Below are 21,010 nucleotides of genomic sequence, written 5' to 3' on the forward strand. Positions count from 1 at the left end.
TCACGATAATAAATTAAATAATTTATTTTGTGATATTCCTTCACATAAAATTATACAAGAACAATTCATATAATTGTAATAATAATTAACAGGAAACAATATGAATAATAATTAAGACAATTCACTGTGTGTAATTATTTTAAAAATCACAAATAATAATTTCACAATATTTTTAATGTCTGCCTTGAGAAAATAGAACCATAAATATATCTTGTCCCAAGGAAATCACATTTTCTAATACTATATGGTGTTTCTTATGTTCAAGTAGCACAAAACAAAGTGTTACGTTGCTTCTGAATCAATTCAGGTAGCTGGTCCAGCCTGCACTCATTGTTCAAATTGTTCAACAATATTTTAATCTCAGTCTGGTTCATCTTCTATTGTACCGGACTGGAGCTCTGTGTCCGATTGGTTTGTGCGATGTAACTTGCTGGATTTGCGGAACAACTTAATGAGGTCTTGAAAGCGCTCAAAAACCTAAAGAGAAAAAAGAAAAATGGGTTGATTTCCTAAGATGTGACTTATAATGGTTGACCTGACTGCAGAACACACTGGATTAGATGGATTACCGCAAACTTCCAATGAAAATAAAGAAAATATTTTGCCCCAAAATAAAATAAGAAATATTGGCATTAATAAAATCAAGTGAAATATGACTCAGACATGATCTTTGTGAGAAAAAGCATCTAAACGTGAAAGAAAGAGCTCAAACCTCGTTGGCTGTTTTGTTGCCAAGTTGGGCTGCGATGGCATTAAACGTGGCTGGCTTGGCTCCTCTCCGCTGACAGGTGGTCAGTATTACATGGTCTGCCTCCCTTATCATCACACAAACAAAACACAGATACATTTATTTTATAACCTTAATATACACCTAAATCTGTGTTAAAACTTCACACTTTTGTAGAGGCACACAGCTAAGTCAGCTACCTATATAAATAAACAGGGTTGCACAAGAATCAGAAATTAAGCATTAGCTTCCGTTCAAATAATTATTGTGAATTTGAATAGAATAGGCCACAATCCATAGGATTGAATTTAAATTTAAAAGACAGAAAGAGGAATTACTGATTTGTAATTCAAAGAAACACATGCACAAAAAATCATTTTTGATAATTTACTCCATGAGACACTACTGTTCAAAGTTTGGCATCAGCAAGATTTTTTTTGTGTTTTTGAAAGAAGTCTCTTATGCTCACCAAGGTTGCATTTATTTGTTTAAAAATACAGTAAAATACAGTTATATTGTGAAATATTATTACGATTAAAAATAACTTTTATATGTAAATATATGTTAAAATGTTATTTATTCCTGTGATGGCAAAGCTGAATTTGAAGCAGCCACTACATGATTCAATATTCATATTTTTGTGGAAACCGATTTTTTCAGGATTCTTAGAATATAACGTTCGAAATAATTGCATTTATTTGAAATAAAAATCTTTTGTAACATTATAAATGTTAGAATATAAATTTCAAAATACACTGATTAATACACATTTCTATTAGTAGCAACACTGATTTTTTAAATAATCTAATGGATCCAAAAGTGAGACCACATGTGATGAATTTACAGCACATGAATTTATCTATATTCTTAATCTCAAATCTAAATTTTAATTATACATCCTGTTTGCTACCTCTGTTTAAATTAAGGTCTTGAAGGGCCTTCCCAATTCAGTTCTGAATGACACACAACCCTGATAACAGCAAACATATTTCTGAAATAACATGATCTGCGATCAAAAAGAAAGAAAAGAAACTGTGTAATATCAGACATGAATGTCGCAAACAATTCTAACCTCGTCCAGAGGACTACTTTTTTCCCATTTGGTGTGCGGGAGATATTTTTGGCACAGACTGAGCTTCCTGTGGCATTAGATAAAGACTGTTGACTGTCCACTGAAGAAGCTTCAGCTGCCTTCTTTTCCAACTCTGCACTGTTTTTCTTGGCCTTGTTCTTTTTTATTTCTGCCTTCTGAGAGAGATGAGGATTATATATTGTGTTAGATAAAAAAAAACACACAAAAAAAAACAGACATTACGGAGAACACAATTCAGGTGGCTTGAGATCTCCATAGACATTGAAAATATAGGAAAAGTGACCTATAAGAGGAGGTGGTCTCCTCATGTGGTACCTGAGCATGTTTGTCTCTTTTTCTTCTATGTTTATTGGCTGTTTTGACTGGCTCCACTTTTTTATCTGGTATGACAATTCTGATTGGGTGACAGGACTGGCTTTCTTCCAAGCCCTGATTCGTTTCCACATTGGACACATTGTCTGCATGATCCTCATCTTGCACTTGGGGGTATAGCTGTTTAAAAAATTCCCAGAATTCCTCTAGCAAGTCAGTGTGATCACGGAATAGCAATGTTATTTGAGTTTTTATCTGCAAAGAAAAAGAAAGTGAAGACATGCTAAAATGCCGCAAGAAGGTAGGACTGTTTGTCTGCTTGTGCCCTTTTTGGTACCTCTTTGAAGTCAGCAAGATCCTGTGATGGACCCCTTTGTAAAATATGCACCACTTTTCTGTAGAGAGCTGACTGCTCTCCAAAAGTACACTCCAGTTGGCGTAGAAACCGTCTGCTGCGCTCAAACGCCTGCTGTTCTGCCAGCTAAAGTGACACATTAAGAAAAGCATCACATTTGTACCATGAAATTTTATGGTCGTGCGCTATATTTAGCCATGCATATGAAGGTATTGTTAATTCTCCCCTACCATGCCACACTCTCTGGCTTGATCTGGATGCAGGAAAGCAGCAAAATCTTGAAGCAGTTCAGGCCAGTCGCTCAGCACAGGCTTGAGTCTGGTCAGCAGCTCGAGTGATGTGCGACTTTCTGGATCTTTCTCAAACTCAGACAGAACACGCAGGAACTCGTCCACCTTCCCTGGTACCATCTGCAGCACCTCATACACCTGGAGAGAGACAGACAGACAGTTTTGGGATATTTTAGACTGAATATGTCAAATCTGACAGGCAGAAATACTGTGCAATTAATAATAAATATTATACGTGCATATCCAAATATTTCTTGCCTTCTCCAGGTAAGCTTGGGCAAAGGCAACATCTTTAGCATCTCTGTAGGGATCGTCATCAGGTGCACCATTGTGAAGGACAAAAGGGGTCGTCTCAGCCATCTCCTCGGTGTGGGTACGATGGGCACCTGAGAGTGCCACATTTATTCAATTTAGATTAACAGGGACATTTGCACATTAATTAGCATTTCTGTAAATGTGTCCGCTTACTTTTACAGCAATTTTTTCCAGCTACAGAATGTGCTGAATTCAATAACATCTTGTTTTTGGTGTTCTCCTATTTAATGACTGCACTGACCTGAAGGTTGATGGTTTAATTTAACATCATCTGGTATTCCTTCATTTTCAGATCTTGTCTTTGTGGCCATGTGTGAGAATTTCTCCACGGTTTCCTGGTGTTTACAATGATAAGGTTAACTAATTGAGTGAAAAAGTCTCATAAATACAAATTGCATAAATGGGAACTCCAGCTGGATGAATCTCATGAGAACACATCATGTTCATATTTTACTCCAAAAGAAAAAAATAAGACATTCTATTTTGCATAAAGAAAATGATGCCTACTTTTAGAAATTTTTAAGGTTTTGCAATGTAAAGGTCCTTGCACACCGAGTCCGAAATTTTCGAATGTGTTTTTTCGTATTCGTCATTCGGTGGCTCTGAATTGTCAAAACACCTCTCAAAATGCTTGCCATGGATGCGAAAAACGCAGAAAATCGAACCCGATCCGAATTTTTTTATGACGGACAAAGTTTAGGAGGCGTGAACGTGATTGACACTAGTGACGTTGTATTTATTTTTTAAAGTGCGAAAATTACGGACGAGAATTTTGGACTCAGTGTGCAAGGATCTTAACATGTGCCCTAAATTAATACATGATTAACTAACTTTATTTTTCTATATACATTTCTGAAATGCACTTTCTGTAAAGCTGCTTTGAAACAATATGTATTGTGAAACAAATACAAATAAATTTGAATTGAATTGAATTGAATGTGTATTTATGACAATTTAAAACATTATTATATTACCATTTTATTTATGTATACAGACATTTTACTAGTTTTTTGTGATTACCATCAGATATGATGCTTAAATATTTAAATATAAAGTAAATAGTAAAACATAGTAACAGAAAATCACAATAATTTAAATTTTTTTGGGAGTGAAATATGACCAGGACACATTATTAACAGGTTCTTAACAGAGAGAGAGGGAGCGCTTTGTAAGGTTTACAAAATTAGTATTCAGTTCATTAATGTCACGAAAAACATAAAAATGATCTCACCTTAAGTTCTGAAACAAATGGAATGTCTGAAACATTGTCAGCTCCACCTGTTTCCTCCTCCCCAGTCTGCCTACTAGTACCTTGCCTTTCTTTTGCTTTCTGCTCCTCTAGTTTCTCTCCCCTGCCCAAAACCATCTCCATGTCAGCATCTTCCCCGTCGAGGCTGGGCGTCGGGCTCCCAGAAGATTCAGAAAGAGTGAGAAACAGCTCTCTGGAGTCCTTCTCACCATACTCTTCTACCTCATTCTCAACTCCATCATCAATATTCAGCTCTTCTTCTGCTAATGCAGTTTCTTGCAAGCACTCTTGAATGGAGGACATCTGTGATGGTCCTCCTTGTGGCCCATCAGCGCTGTGGAAATTATCTGGAGTTCTCTTTTGCGTACTGTGTTTTACCTCTGTGCTATTCAGAGCTGATGAGTGTTTTAAGGTTTGATGGCCAAAGCTACTGCTTGCAAACACATAGCCTGGAGGGAGGAGAAGAAACCGATTAAGAGGTTTTTGATATACTTGAGCTAGACCACCAGAGTCCCTCGGTACAAGTTTAAGCAGTGTGCCACAGCGCTGACTAATATGATCTTTAGACAATGGGGCGTTCGTCTTTATGATTGGGGTGGGACATATTAAGGTGTTGGGAACTGGAGGCGGTTGAAGAGTAATGATGAGGTTTGACCCTCTGGGAGTGGCTGGTTCCATGTTAGAGGTGATTATTTGCGCAGTTTGGTTCACAGTTATATGCCCTGAAGGACAGGAATTCAGCTCTGGTGTCATAGCAGCAGGTAAATTGATGATTACGCCCCCCTGGGTTGCACCAACTTGAGCTCTCTTTGGAGAACCAGAGACACCCATTGGAGTTTCTACAGCATTTTTCACAGGAACAGCCCTCAGTTCAGGTGCGACTGGAGCAGTCAGTAACGTGACAACTGCACCATCTTGGTTTCGTCCCACTGGAGGCACGTTTGACAGGCTAGATAGTATGATCGCTCTCTCTACAGGCCCCTTCACAGTTTTATTTCCAGACAAGCATAGATTCGATTTTGGCCTCAGAACCGGTGCAAGATGAGGAGGGCGGGAAAGCGACGGACTTGAAACCGTAACAGCTTTTGGTAAAAGTGTTGGAAACTGGTTGAGAACCACCTCTAGCTTCTCAGCTAACAGGGGAGGTTTTAAAGGCTTGATGGATTTAGCAGTCTTGTTTTTCTTCTTTTTGCATGGACCCTGCAGTGAAGGTACAAGTGTCTTAGCAAGGTCTTCAGGAAGGCTGGGAGGGTAACACATGCCTGGAGTAAAACTACAGTCTGGTCCTGGACCTGGAGATTCGGTAGTCTGGGAGTTTCCAGATGGTTGGTAAAACGTTCTTACATGCTCATAAATGCACTTGAGGTTTTTCTACAGGAGAGAGAGGTTGCAGATTACATATAAATCAGATTTTTCACCACTTGGTAGATACAGAAAATTAAGAACAGAAGGATTTACAAAAACAGATCAGGATTATAGGCAGTTATACCGAGAGCCAATCAGGCATGAGGCTCTTTTCTCTCTCCACTGGGGGGCGCTGCTCACAAGGACTCACCCTCTTACAGGCCAAGGGCATGGAGGGGCATTTCCCCTCTAAAAAGTATGTCTGAAAAAGGTGACAAAAATATTTACACATGAAGATCTTGCAAAGGTTCACACAGGGGTCACACGGATTCACACTTGGAGATACTTCTGTGTTATCTGATCAGTATCTGACCTAAGTGAAATTCTAACTTGAAATGTGGTGAAATATGTAGTTTTGCAATAAATATGCATATTGCAAATCTGTTGTGTATTTTTTTCTGAAGTCAAATTTCTCAAGTTTTATACAATGCACAGTGTGTGTGTGTAGTCAGTCTGGCCAATACATTCCAAGTACTGAAAAAAGTGAGCCTACATATTCTTCCCTCTAATCCATAAGGATCACTTTATCATAACTTTCAATAATTTGAACACATATTATTACATTATATAATGCATCATCATTTGAACCGCAGCACAGCTTAAAACGGACTCTCTGAAGAATGCTGAAGCATGCTGTCACAATGCCATGATCATTTTTCCTATGTGTTCATTCACTCACCTTGATGACATTGGGAAAGGGCTTATGACATGCATCACGGATGTGTGATTTCAAACTGACAACGCTTCTAGCAGCAAGCAGATAGCGACAAGTCATCTGCAGTGGGTGTAGGGTAGTTCTTAAGTGCTTATGACCTAGAACAACAAGACTGATGACAGAGTAAAGCAGTGTTGTTTGAGTACCTTTTTAAAGAATGTATAATGATTCAGGTTGATGCGTGAGTGTAGTACCAATCTTCTGCTGAAGTAAACTGTCCTTTGAATCTAGAAGGGCGTAGCTGGATTGAAGGAAGCAGCTCTGGGTAGAGAAACACTGGCCGAGTCGCCATCAACCAGGCCAAAGGAGCAGGAATCTGACATCCTACACAATTAAACAAGCAAACAAAGAGCAAAAAGATTAACACTAGAAAGTTTCCAGTTACAATTGGCAAAAAAAGTGTGCAACAGTGTTTTTGTTTCTGAATTACTACTACAATCAGATGGTGAGTGAAAGTAAGACTTCTTTAACTTTAGTATAACTTACACTGACTAAAACTATTTGGCTTTCAGACAATGAAGGGAATATGTGAGAGTATACAAAAGGCAGCCACATTTAGATAAATTACCAGGGAAACATGGCCTCGGGACTGTAGGGTCACCCTTGGGTGATTGATCTAGTTCCTCCAGCAGAGAAATAGCACCCTGAAGGTTGCAGGATTTGAAGATGCTGGTGAAGCCGTGCTCTGCTGGACCACAAGTCTGCTCTCCACGTTGGGCAAACATCTGCAGCTCCAACTGAGAGAGGACAATAGAGAAGAGAGAAAATTATAAATGATATTAACATGTATCTGTGTACATCCTGGGGTGTTTCTGAAATATATGTGTTTGTCTCACCAGGAACTGTCTGCTTGTTGAAGCTTCTGTCTCCAGACCCTTGACTGAGCTGCTCAACATGTTCAACTGCGCGAGGAGCTGCACATGCTGCAGGACAAACAAAAAAAAGCTAGTGAAAAACCCATGAATAAAAAAACTCCCAAACATCTCCTTAAAGACATAAAGAATCTGATTATTAAAAATCAAAGGAGAAACTCTTATTAGTTTGTTAAATTGACCAAATCTTTGTAGACCTGCTGGATCTGCTGCTGTAGCTGTAGTTTCTGAGCTGTGTTCAGGGTCATGGATGTTATGGGGATGGAAGGGTGTTGAGGGCAGACTGGAGGTCCAGATACTCCTTTACTCTTCAGCAGAGCCTTCCGTTTCCTCACAGCCGCCAGCTGCTCCCGTACTGTACGATAGCGCTGCTTCAAGACATCTGCTAACGGGTCCTCATACCTACACACAGCCAACATTTCACCTCAAAGTGCAATTGTATATCAGTTGTGTCTTCTAAATATATGATGTGGTGGTTGTGAAACTGTGGATGGACATACTGAATATTCTCCAGAATGCCAGGCGGCTCTTGCAGGGGACTCTCCTCTTCCTCTTTTTCCTCTTCTTCTTCATGTCCGTCTTCTTCCTGACCCCCTACGTCATCTTGAAACTACAGGTAATGGAGAAGGATTTAAGCAGAGAAAAAGAAAAACAGATGCATGTTATAAGTAGGGATTGGTCTTGACAGTTCCACAACTACCTAACTGATTATCGAGGATTTTGAACTACTTTTGTAGTTCATCATTCAACAGGGCCTTATGAAATTAATTCCCCCCCCACAAATTTTTAGTATTGCCCAATTTCCGTGTTTTTCATTTTAATAGTCTTAAATTTTAATAATCATAAAGGATATCTAATTATTTTAATTTATAAATCTTTAGCAATTTATTAAAATTCTAACAATAATAGTGCCCTATGAATTGTTTTATATTTTTCCAGAAATTCTGTGTTGTCTGTTTTAATTCTTATGGATTCTGTGTTTATGATTTAATACAAATTTATTATAAAAAATGGTGGCAATCAAACAAATAGCATAAAACTTACTAAATGCATAAATTTGACGCATTCCGTGACACTCCATGTGATATACAGGTAAAATCGAATTTTAAGACTGGATTCTGCTATTCCGGCCACGTAATTAGGCCCTTTCGATCAGGCAACTGATGACTAGTCAATTTTGAAACCATGTATTCTTGCACATCCTTAGTTATAAAATTATAAGATATGAATTAAAATCCTTACTGTGTCAAATAGTTCCTCCATCAAGTCATTCACTTCCTTTTCTGAGTAACAAACGAAAGAAGGTGATTAATATCAAACTAGCCACAAATTATCTGCCAATAATTTATCTCAAATTAACTCACTGGTGATGCGCACTGCTTTGTCATTCCTATAGTCCTCCACATCAGGCTCATCAATTTCAGCCAGAAAATTGTACTCAGGGTCATCTTCATCATCACCCTCCTCTGGCAAGAGAATAAGAGCATTTTTGAGAAACGCATCTAAAGGAAGCATATGCGTGTTCACTATTTCGGCCCATCCGTACCTTCATTCTCCATATCTGAAGTCATGAGACCCTGCAACCAATGGGTCCATTCTCTGTCCTCAGGGGCGGAGCCAAACTCATACATGTCTGGAGTGATGTCAGGAGCACGTAACTCTGCCTCCAGCAGGCCCATAGGGACGTCTCTCAGTGGTCGTTTGGATCGCGTTCGAAATGAAATCAGGCTCTCCTCTCCATTAGCACTAGTGAGACTCTAATGCCAAATAGAGATTCCATTTTAAGAAATAATAAAAAATAATATTTAAAATAAAATGTGCTCTTTTGAACTTGATCAAAGATTCATGGAAAAAAAGTATTTCACAGTTGTATGTATCACAGGATGTATCACAGTTTCCACAAAAATATTAAGCAGCACAACTGTTTTTGACATTTCGACGTTTATAATGAGAAGAAATGTTTTGTTTTTTTTGCAGCAAATCAGCATATTAGAATGATTTCTGAAGGGTCATGTGACACTAAAGACTGGAGAAATGATGCTGAAAATTCAGCTTTGCCATCACAGGAATAAATTACATTACAACAACAGTTATTTTAAAGGGGTCATGACTATTTGCTTTTGATGTGACGTTCACATCCGGTGTAGGCAAATGTCAATCGTTAAGTGACAGAACGCCAGTGGGCGCCTATGCTGCCATAATGTATAACTATATGTTGATGTCTTGCTCTGGAGGCAGGCATATGATATGCAAATGTATTTGCCCGTGTGACGTCACAGATCCCGCAACATCAAACTGGGCCATTTTTGGAGCTTGATTAAATAAATGCTTTGTTTATAATGAGGAGATAGTTTTAAGCTATGAAACTTGCAGGATGTTTTAATTGTACAAAGACCTCTTATATGTCAAAAGATCAAGGCAAATTTGATGTCTCATGTCATGACCCCTTTAAATTGTAATAATGTTTCACAATATTACTGTTTTTACTGTATTTTTGATCAAAGAAATGCAGCCTTGGTGACCATAAGAGATTTCTTTCAAATTTGTTAAAAAATCTTACCAACCCCAAACTTCTGAATGGTAGTGTATATCTTTTGTTTTATAAACTCAAACCAAAACAACATTTTCCAGTGAATTGTCTTGCTTCAGGCACAGTATGCATGAGATAAATGATATAATAAAAATAAATGGTTTGATAATTTGTTTGCAATTATATTCAATGTGACTTAAATGTCCATATAGCTCTTGATTCTACTGTAAATAGAAATGCGAATAGAAACTACACAAACAATAGGAGTGAAGTGAGATGCACCTGAAAAGACTCAATGATGTCAGGACCAATGGCCAGCTCCTCATCTACCGCATGGAGTTTCTCTAAGAAGCTGCAATCTGGTGGGGCCCCGGAGGGGGTTGGTGGGGGTGGGGGAGGTCCCATCGGGGTGACAGCTACTGTCAGGTGCCTGGATCTGCGAAGGCTCTGTAGAAATGGGTAAAAAATATGTTTTTGTGTATTTTATTTTTAAATTCTGATTTAGACGGCTGTATTCTGCTTCTTGAATTAAACATTTTGGCCTCTTAGTAATAATGGCTGTTTGGTTGAAATTATGGCTTCTTTAATTGGGAAAAAAAATCTGAGGTCATAAAGCTATTGCAGGGCAAGGAGTTCTTAAATTATATAGAGAAATTGATACTTTTATTCAGCAAGGACACATACAATTGATTTCCAAAGTGAGAGTAAAGACATTTATAATGTTATAAAATATTTCTATTTGAAATACTGTAAATGCTCTTCCACTCATCAAAGAATCCTCAAAACAAAATTTTATGGTTTCTACAAAAATATTTCAACATTGATCATTTTAAGATATGTTTCTTGAGCAGCAAACCAGCATATTAGAATGATTTCTGAAGTAATGGCTGCCTAAAAATTCACATCACAGGAATAAATTACATTTCACAATATACTAAAATAGAAAAGTTATTTAAAAAATTGTAATCATATTTCACAATATCACTGTTTATTTATTTAAAAAATGCAGTCTTCACGAGCATAAGAGACTTCTTTCAAAAACATAAAAAAATCTTTACTGACCCCAAACTTTTGAATGGTTTGTTTTCAACAAAATGTTGAAAAATACATATTATATTACTTTTAGCTATAGCATATAGTCTTACCAGTCTGGAGCTGCTGGCTCCGTCCTCCTCATGTTCAGAATGTGATCTGTTTAGGTTCACTCGACTCGCCCGTGGAGAAGACGAATTCTCAAAGTCACTTTCCAGAAGGGTCTACCATGCGCACACACACACAAACACAGTTTGTCTACAAAACCATTGTGACAAGAAAGTATCAAATGACTGGCAAAAATCTTTCTCTCCAACCTCCTCAGCTGTCTCATCCTCGTCCTCTTCATCAGGCCGATACTCTTCATCAGAGGAGTCTTCGTCTTCTAAAGGAATATCCACAAACTGGGGTCCCTTCTGTAAGTGCAAACACCATTTAATAATAAATTCTGCATATAACGGCCTGGTCCTTTTCTTGTACATGCTTTCTTGTAGGTTTCCTTTACCTCTGATGACTTCTTAATTGGTGAAATGTTCCAAGCAGGAATGACCTATAAAAAAATAAATAAAAAAAACCTCATTGCATTTATTGTCTCAGGTCTCTGAACATTCTTTTCGGAGGACATTTCATGCTATTAAAATATGTAACCGTAAAATAAAAACTGCAAAATTAAAATAGATAACTGTAAATATAACTTACAACTCCTTTCTCCACAACCTCCTTCAGTTTAGAACGAGTCATCTTGGGCTCCTGTGAGACAGAGAGAGGAGTGTGTGAGCTTAAAGGGGTCATATGATGTTTTTTAATGTCCTACTTTTCCTGTAGTGTGTAATGTATATGTTTGTGCATGTATACGATGGTACAAAGTAGAGATGGGGAGTCGACTCCAAAAGAGTCGATTCCTCGACTCTCACTAGCCCTAGTGTCGGAATCGACTCCAGGTCAGGAATCGACTCCCAGTGTCGAGTGTTTTTTTTCAAGTTCAACACAGCAACAGTTCGTTATAACGAAAAGATTATAATGAATGTAAAGATACGGAAATTAAAACAAAAAGATAAAGAAATGAGAAATTTTTCTTCCTCGTGACGCATTTTTTGATATGCGACTCTGGAGCGACTTATAAAATAGGCTACGGTAAGTTATTTATTATTTTTGTGCAAATGTCCCATAAAGTCCAATCCTTTAAGGATTAATTTATGTCCCGTTGACCGGTCCATTGCGTTACGAATAAAAGCAGAATCAAAGTCAAAAATGTGATGTGCAGTCAGGTTTGAGTGTGCGCTATTTGATCAAGTGTTCTCACTGATACGCTTGTTGTGATTCGCGGAGATTTGACGAGTTTTATAGTCTTGATATTGTTTCTTATTCAAAAGAAGTGACGCCCCTTTTTTCGTCAGTTGCGGCTCGTTGAGAAATATAATTTAGCGATTCAGCGGAAATGGAGTTTAATTCATTTGGGCATTCCTCAAGTGGAATGGATTTGACTGACGACGCTCTGAAAAGCGAACAGACATATGCGCTGAATATAAAAGTGAGTGGGTCCAATATCATTGGTCTTAAAAAGTGGGTGGGTCTTGTCCCACCCATATACAATGGTTCCGACGCCCATGTACTAACATATTGCACACTTAAATATGATTTGAAGAAGCTGCGATGTGAAAAGGAGGGGGATTTATAAGGTTTAGTTGATTAAACATTTTAGTATAGGAAACATTTGTATCCTCGCTCTTGACTCCTCAGGAAGCCTCCTCGTTCCTCGCCCTCCTCCCGGTGGAATTAAAGAATTTAGATGTCCTACATGAGAGCGGAGCTCGATCGGTTTCAGGGTCGTAGGACATACGAGCGAGAAGTGAGGAAACGAGGAAGCATATTGAGACGCACCTTCTGAATTCTGACCCTATTTTAATTCAAAGTAAATGGAGTCGAGGAGTCGATTCCACCGACTCCAAAATTAGGAGTCGGGAGTCGGAGTCGACTCCAAAAAAAACGGAACCGAACACCCCTAGTACAAAGCTCATGGTCTCCCACAAAGGGATTTATTCTAACAGAGAACACTGATCCACACCTGCCAAAAGCGGCTCGATCGAAGTCCAGATATTTCTTCCTCAAACTTACCCATCACAATGTAAAATATCAGAGGTTACGAGGTTTCAGTGAATTGAAGTGTTGTTGTCATGTCGCGGAGACGCTGTGAGTTTGGCTGCGAAAGCAAACCCCTTTTTTGCTTTCAGAGGTTAATCAGAGGTTAAGATTTATTTATAAAGCTGTTCCTTCAACGCCAGCTATATGCAGACTACTTGTCACTGTGAAACGTTCTGCTGAAGTCATACTGGTTTCGATCGGCTTAATCGTCCACATTTATGATATGGTAAAACCGATGACATTATTAATAACTGTGTGTTTATAAATGAAGCCTTAGAAGTTGAAGCTCGATATTATGGTAAGGATTGTTACATTTCCGACACTTGCTAGAGGTGTTTGGCCAATCACAACGCGCAGGGTCAGCTGGCCAATCAGAGCACTCCGAGCTTATAGGAAGGAGAGGCTTTGCAGAAATCAGCATGTTTCAGACAGACTACAAGGTCTACAATACAGTAGCTACAATAATGTAAAGTATGTGGAAAATAATGGGTAATAATCGATTCTATTAAACCCAATAATCAAAATAATATTTTTTTAAATAGTATCCAATGCCCCTTTTAAAAACTGCCAACCACTTTCTAGCAGAGCAGTTGATTAAAAAACATCTATACTCACAAACACAGGAATGGGTTCAGTATCACTGATAGCTGCTTTCATCATGGCCACAACATGCTCATTGGTAATCACTTCCTGCAAATGGACAGTAAATATGTTGAGCTACATGCTGAAAACAAAGTCAGAGATGATTATGCAAGGCTTCATGGGCCAGTTGTTCAAAGGTAAGCTGATCGGATTTGGTTATCGGATTGGATCAAATCTTGCAAATGGGTTGTTCAAAAGGGAAAGAAGAAATCTGAAATCAGATTAGATCACAGAATCCAATCCTAGTTTTAATCTGGATCAAACCTTCAGTTTGTGTTGTTCAAAACTTGTCAGTAGGATTTGGATAACTTTGATCCAAAAAAACAGGATTATCCTGATCCCAACAGGGGGTAGGATTTCAAGGTGGATTCCAGGAAGAAAATGTAGTAAAACTTTAAAATTGGTCAAAAATACAACATTTGTATCATACACACACACTCATATTTTTATTTTGCTTTTGATTAGCTTAACTGTTAAAGTAATACATTAGAAGTAGACATTAGGCTACATATTAAGCCTTTCGGTAGCCTACTGTAAAGTAAAAAGGTATTTTGGAGCCATTAAATAATCCCCAAACAGCTCTAAAAATCAACCAAAAATATTAGGCTATATTTAATTCAAAGTGTTTTATCACTGTTTCTAAACTACATTGGCACAATCATAAGAGATGAACCAGTCAAAAGATCTTTGCAAGCGAACACAACGTTTTTTTGGTGAACGCTATACGAAACTTTTCTGAGAGAACACAAAAGCATTGAAATATTTTTTTTTTCCCTATCTCATATTTTTTACATGACCATGTCCCTTTGGGGGTTCCGTAGAGCACCAGTAATCCAGATTTGGTAATCGAAAAAAGTTTACATCCAGATCAGGGTGATCCAATCCAATTTTGCTTTGAAAAACCGGCACAAAAGTAAGATGGATTACCTGATCCTGGATAGCAAAACATGGGATTTCAAAATCCAGATCATTCTGATCCAGATTAAACTTTTTGAACAACTGGCCCCATATGCTAAAGGAAATTTCGCTAACTGGTGTCTTGAAGAAACACTCCACACTCACATGAATGATGCTACGAACGTTCGCAGAGGTCAAGTTATGTTGTCGAGATTTGTTTTCCAGTTCTCTGTCCAGCTCTTGGTCAATCTCGACCTCCGGCTGGATTTCATCCTCGACTTCCTTCTGCTGAGTTTCTACTTCACCGACTGCGTCTCTTTTCCTTCTCAAACCTTTCTTTCGGCCCAGCGAACGGGTTCCACACTGTTCCTTATCTGAAAAACAGCAACACAGTTGATTTTTCAACACATTTCAGACTGTTTCGCATGGTTGATTGATATTGTTTTATCTATTGCAGGGTTTCCTATACAGGGATTTGCAAATTGATTGATTTGATGAAAGGCTAATAATTAATTAAATAAAACTAAAATAAACAAATGGGGCTGCACAATTAAATTAAATGAACTAAAAATCCTGATCCAGCTCAGTGTGATAATCGAAATTCATCTTTGAATGCGCTGAATTTTTCACGCTTTTAGAAACTGTGTCAGTTATGCATTATTTATTTTCACATATGCATAATTTCCATTTTTGTGGACAGCATTTCACCAATATTCTGCCAAAATAAAAGCTCGAAGCTTTGGAACATTAAATGCCCAAGGGTTAGAATATTTGAAAGTGAAGAATTTAAAACACAAATATTAATATATTAACTTATGCAGTCAAATAAAAGTATTATTATAATTATCATCAAATATCCTCTTTTTTTCCCAGTACAATTGTAATTTACACAAATGTTAATTTTTTATAACTAGAGTAAAAATTAATTACAATATATATAATGAAATTAACAATAACAGTAATGATGATTATTATTATTATTAATTATTGTATTATTATTATTTTGGGAAATGCACCCCTGGTCAACATATCTATGAATATATAACTAATAACTCACCAAACGTCATGCTCAAGGTCTTCACAGCATCATCTTCAGGCTTCTGGGTACATGCAGCATGTTGTTCTTGACCTGACAGCATTCACATAAACGTTTCAGATTATCCAGACAGGCACACTTTCTGATACCACTATAATCATTAACAGCATGGTATTAAGTCAAGGTACTGGAATAGCACAGTATTACCATAGTAGAACTGCCACTGTCCGTAGTACTTTTCAGTTAGTGGTAGTAAAGTCAAATATGAATATATGAAAACATAAGAATGTGCAAGAAAGAAATCTATTGGATATTTGGTAGCAATTCATTTTTATTGTATTTATCTTAATTTTTTAGCTATTTATTATTTTCACCATAACTGAAACACACATCTAGGCTGTATTTGATATGATATCATAGTCAGCATTTGGGCACTATAGGAGCCCATATAATAGACAAAACTGCTGCCCTGGTAGGTTTCTCACTATGTTTTGGACATGTCTTACTGGCACTGTCAGATTGTGGGCTGGAGGATCTGATGGTATTGACATGTCTGCACGATCCTGTAGTATCTGTAACATCTCTGCTCCCAGGAACTTCCCCCGGCTCTTCAACTCTCGCCACTTTACAGTGAGAAAGCCCAGTTTTCCTGTTATTTAATCTCCGTTTTCGGTTTTGATCCATCTCACAATGCCCTATTCAGACCTGTCGGCACACAATATCATCCATTCAGAATATCAAATAAGGATACAGAAGAACGTGTGTGCACTTATGATAACGCCCATTGTCCGAGGGAAACATATATATTTATTTTCATGTGTTTATACTATAAATATTGGTTTTGGCATCCAATTCCTTCGAACTCTAGCTTTATTTTATGTTTAAGCGACAGCAACTTTCTAAACTACAGCGGTAGTGTTGTCTGGAACAGGAACGTTACCTCCATTATACCTCCATTATAACTGTCATATCAGCAGAACATTCCGCATGTCATATTTAATCTCGCTGCAAGGTTGATGAACATTTCCAATACTTTATACACACCCGCCAACATTCGCTACATTAGCGATGCGATGACGAGATGCACAACAAAAGGGCGTCACTTCCGGTTCGCGGAACGGAATTGTTGTCGAATGTGTAAATAAAAGTCCCCTAGCCTAGCCTAGCGGGTAAACTACAGCATTTGAGCTTGTAGGTCAGACATTAACGTTACCCCGGTTTCATAAACAAGGCTTAAGCCTAGTCCCAGACTATAATGTATGTTTGAGCTGTTTTAACTGAAAGCATATATCTTGTAAGGCACATTTATAAAAGCTACTTAAATGTCTTAATTGAGTCTAATCCTGGTTTAGTCTAAGCCCTCTCTGTGAACCCAGCCCTTAATATTTTATTAATGTATTGTTTTCCCCCAAAATTAATAAACACATTACTTTAGTGACATGACACCACAGACGTGAAAATAAAGAATGTTTCTAAATGTGTGAAGTGACCTTAAAAGGTAAAAAGGTCAATTTAATGGACAATTCATCTTGTTTTTTAATGGAATATTAAATATTTATTATAAATGATTTTTTTCTGTGCAAATCATTATTATTCTTTAAAATCATTCATTTTAAATGTGCCCTCATAATCATCCCTTCCTCTTTCAATGAAATTGAAATCTCCTTTATCTGATGACCGTGTTTACTGGCCCGAGGGTGGGATAACCACTAACATGAAATCACAGAAATAGACCTTATTCACAGCAGCTCCATCTTTGATTTTTAATGGGAATAAAAGAGGGCTGCGAGGGATATACCACATCTCTTCAGTGGGTCGTACTGTTATTTAATGTGTTTTTTCTTTTATATTGTTCTGCTGACGAAACACTGCAAAAATATCTTTCCAAGAAATGTCAGTTGACAAAAAACTCCAGACATCTTGACATGAGCTGTATAAAATTATTGATCTAGGAGCTTTGTACAGCTTTTTATTTGGTGTTGTCTGTCCCTTGTAGCTCCCTTTGAGAGCGCTCTGCTCCTCCCTGACCTTGTTAGAAGAGAGCGGTCAGGCTCACGTTCCCTGCGGATTGGGTCTAGTGTCCCAGGCGGCGGCTTCATTTGTGGGGTTCGCACTGCTCAAACTTGGGATGCGGAAGCCCGCTCTGAGGCTTCTTCCACTACGAGTGATAGTTTAATGTTGGGATTGTCTAGCTCTGAGGAGTTAGATGACCTCATTGATGCTGGTGATATTGGTGCTTCGCCAGCCATATCCCTGCAGTACAAGGAGCTTATGGAGGTTGTGTCTCATGCTGTGTCTAAATTAAATATTGATTGACCAGCCGAGAAGTGGGAAGCGCAGAGGAAAAGCAAGCCATGTCGTATGACTTCATCGCTGGTGGGCAAGGCGATGGCACTTGTTTACACACTGTCTATTTTGCAAATGTACCAGGCTGACCTGCTCAGGGACCTGGATGAGGGCGAAGGCCCAGTGTTATCAAAGAGCTGCATTGAGCCACTGATCTTTCTCTCAGTGCCACTAAGGAGACGACCTGCACCATCGGCCACTCCATGGCAGCTATGGTGGCTACAGAGACACCTTGGGTTGAACCTCTTGGACATCAAGGAGAAGGACAAGTCTTTCCTCCTTGATGCTCCGCTGTCCCCTCCTGGCCTCTTTGGCGATGCTGTGAGCACTGTCGTCGAGAGGTTCCAGGATGCAAAGAAACAGGCAGCAGCATTTCAGAGGTTCATTCCTCGCTGTCATCGGTCCTGGGGGGTTGCTGCCAAGAGGCAACAAAAAGAGAGTGTTGCAGCATGAGCTCCCCCTCAATGAGCCTGGGGGTCGATGCCACACTCTCACCCGATGCCTTCACAGGAGAAAATGGATCTGAGGACTGTTCTTCTTTCTAAGATGGCTTCGGGGAAAAGACCCTGAAGCCATGCACGGGCCTCTGAGGGAACCTCTCAAGCCTCTGAGGGAACCTCTCAAAAGGGATCAAATTACACCCAATCCTTCGCGGAGCCCTCAGGAAATCGATTTGTTAACCGCAACGCCCACGGTGCTTAGGGGCACGTTGGTTTCCAACAAACCTGAACCTCATTGTCTTCCTGAAAACGCTGTGGTTATGGGGGGGCCATGCTTTTGTTTGATATTCCCTGCTTTAGATCAAAATTCTCTAGCGTACAGTGCCTGTGCTCTAGAGTCTAGAGGATCATGGTCTTCAGGAACCTCTATCCAGTGGTGTTGAAGTCGTTCCTCCTGCAGATCAGCAGGTTCAAACCCCTCCAGCTCCAGTCCACCACACCACACCATAATCTTTCAACAGAAGACATTCTGAGTCGGTATGAAATTGGTAGAATGCTTGGTAAGCGGGGATTCGGCTCCATCTATGAAGGGAAACTCTTGGAGGATGGCCTTGAGGTATCAATAATTAGCTAGCAAATGGTCTTGTCTCATTATATCAACTAAGTCATCTTAATGTATATTATGTTCACTATTTAGTGCATCTGTCAAGTTGTATATGTAATTGTAGGTTTTGTTTTGTTGATAAGGTGGCAGTGAAAATTGCCAGAAAACCAGGGAACATGGAATATATCAACATTGTAAGTAGGCGACACTCGCTGTGTTTTTTCAGTTTTCAATACTGCATCAAAAACAAAAGGAAATCCCGCACACTTTTAATCTGATTGATAGATTGATTTCCTTTTGTTTTTTAGATTTTTGTCTTTTTTTGTCTTGCCTCCCACACACCTATCTATTACCTGCAGGTGTGTGATGGTAATTGTTAATTGATTGTTTTCAATTTAAAATATGTAAACATACTAACAACAATTTGTTGTTCCAGAGATTATTGAGCTGCTGGACTGGCAGGACCAGGCTGACCATATCATGGTCTTGAAGCGTCCCTCACCCTGCAAAGATCTGTGGGATTTTACAGCGTTTCACGGAACTTATAAACTTGTGCTGGTGAGGGGAGTATAATTTCAACAGGTGTAATTGTTAATGTTGTTAAAATCATACTCCCCAGTAAACCCTTCCTATTAGAGAGGAATTTCAGCTGTGAACCAATCAAATGTGATACTGTTCACCTGCTACTCATCAGCACTTTTATACAAGACCTCTCACAAGTGAAGTAAACCCTCAGTATCTGTGGAGCATCTGAGAAGATAGATTTGTCATCTCTTAAGTTGGAGAAATGTTTGCTTGTGGAGCGGATTCAGCTGGTCTACAGAACATCATGACACCCAAAGGATTCTCCAGGCAAAATCTACCACTAACCCCTAGAGGAATCCCCAAATTTATTATTCCTCCAAAGTTATCACTGTCTCTTCAGAAATCAAAAGATGAGGACATGCGTAAGCTATTATCTCCAGAAAGTCCAGAAGAACAGTCTCCTAGACATCAGCCTTCCACTGGTTCACCATACATTTCTGCCAAACTTCGTTTTACCCCCAAGATCAAGCTGAAGCGTCTGCAGAAATCTGCCTCAGAGGATCTCTCAGACCCTTCGACGTGTGCAGCCATGTCTCTGGAACATGTTGGAAAGGTCACCACACCTTATGGCTTTCGGGCCTTGGCTGCCAGTCCCAGCGTCAGCCGGAGGGAGTCTTTATTCCATAAGCAGGGACGATGTGCAGAAAGGAAAAGGCCGGTGGATTCTTTTTCTTCACCCACGTCTTCAAATTCAGTGTTCAATTCCACAAACAAGAGAAACGGCTCGGCAAGAAAGCTGCAAGACAGCCCAAATGACTGCTGTTCCCCTCGGAGATCCAAGAGAGAAGGCCTGGAGCTGTTTCTGAACAAACCATTGACTGTTTTGAGGAGTCTTACTCCAAAAAGGAAGAACCCTAACCAAAAACTTCAGCTATGATGTCGCCTATAAAAAAGTTGTTACTGATCAACATTCGTATAGCTACTGTTTTTTTTTTTTTTGTGACTCATTTTAAATGTCAAATAAAATACTTTTAATTCCAATCTGTGCAAATTTGTCACTTTTGGTAGTCAAACTGTATTCACTTGCATGCAGACAACCCACAGCCTGGTTTGTTAGAATCTCAAATCAAATAATATATATATATTTTTTTTTTGCACTTTCCATCAAGGCAGCTCTCAACATCAGTTCAATATCTTGCATTAAATTATTCAGATTATAGACATTTTCTTAGAAATAAAAGTATTTCACATTTTTAATCTTACCTTGTGTAAAGATTTAATCCTTGATGGATCAAATATTGAGCATAGTAAGATATGTAAAAAAATATCGGCTGATATCACTTCTGATTCATCCATTACACTGGAAATGGAAGGCCTAATCAGCCGAACAATGCATTGTGGGTCGGGATAGAGTGTGTAGTGTGTGCACTGTTGTATATTAAAAAAAATCTGATTATCCAGGTATTGTATGTATACAGACAATT

At 38.7% G+C, this 21,010-nt stretch overlaps 1 protein-coding gene across 3 annotated transcripts; it reads right to left on the reverse strand.

The window, feature by feature from the left end:
• Window positions 1–9: 9 nt before the first annotated feature.
• Window positions 10–16,728, reverse strand: gon4la (gon-4 like a). Of its 3 annotated transcripts, none has more exons than XM_084424142.1 (29): window positions 16,552–16,728; window positions 16,118–16,316; window positions 15,633–15,704; window positions 14,741–14,949; window positions 13,652–13,726; window positions 11,594–11,644; window positions 11,400–11,444; window positions 11,212–11,310; window positions 11,008–11,118; window positions 10,145–10,309; window positions 8,879–9,089; window positions 8,697–8,798; window positions 8,575–8,615; window positions 7,833–7,942; window positions 7,530–7,734; window positions 7,297–7,383; window positions 7,029–7,197; window positions 6,655–6,784; window positions 6,425–6,572; window positions 5,831–5,947; window positions 4,324–5,712; window positions 3,334–3,427; window positions 3,036–3,163; window positions 2,718–2,915; window positions 2,470–2,613; window positions 2,136–2,387; window positions 1,800–1,975; window positions 713–815; window positions 10–477 (listed from the first exon to the last, which is right to left on the reverse strand). In XM_084424142.1, exons 2-29 carry the CDS (start codon window positions 16,293–16,295, stop codon window positions 361–363), a joined length of 4,926 nt encoding a protein of 1,641 aa, XP_084280268.1. In that variant the 5' UTR covers window positions 16,296–16,316; window positions 16,552–16,728; the 3' UTR covers window positions 10–360. The 3 variants fall into 3 exon arrangements, with proteins under 3 accessions (XP_084280268.1, XP_084280266.1, XP_084280267.1); XM_084424140.1 differs by having other exon boundaries at window positions 16,097–16,316; window positions 16,552–16,723; XM_084424141.1 differs by having other exon boundaries at window positions 16,097–16,316; window positions 16,563–16,694.
• Between the last annotated feature and the right edge of the window lie 4,282 nt (window positions 16,729–21,010).

This window comes from Rutilus rutilus, assembly GCF_951802725.1.
Source record: "Rutilus rutilus genome assembly, chromosome: 11".
Taxonomy (NCBI): domain Eukaryota; kingdom Metazoa; phylum Chordata; class Actinopteri; order Cypriniformes; family Leuciscidae; genus Rutilus; species Rutilus rutilus.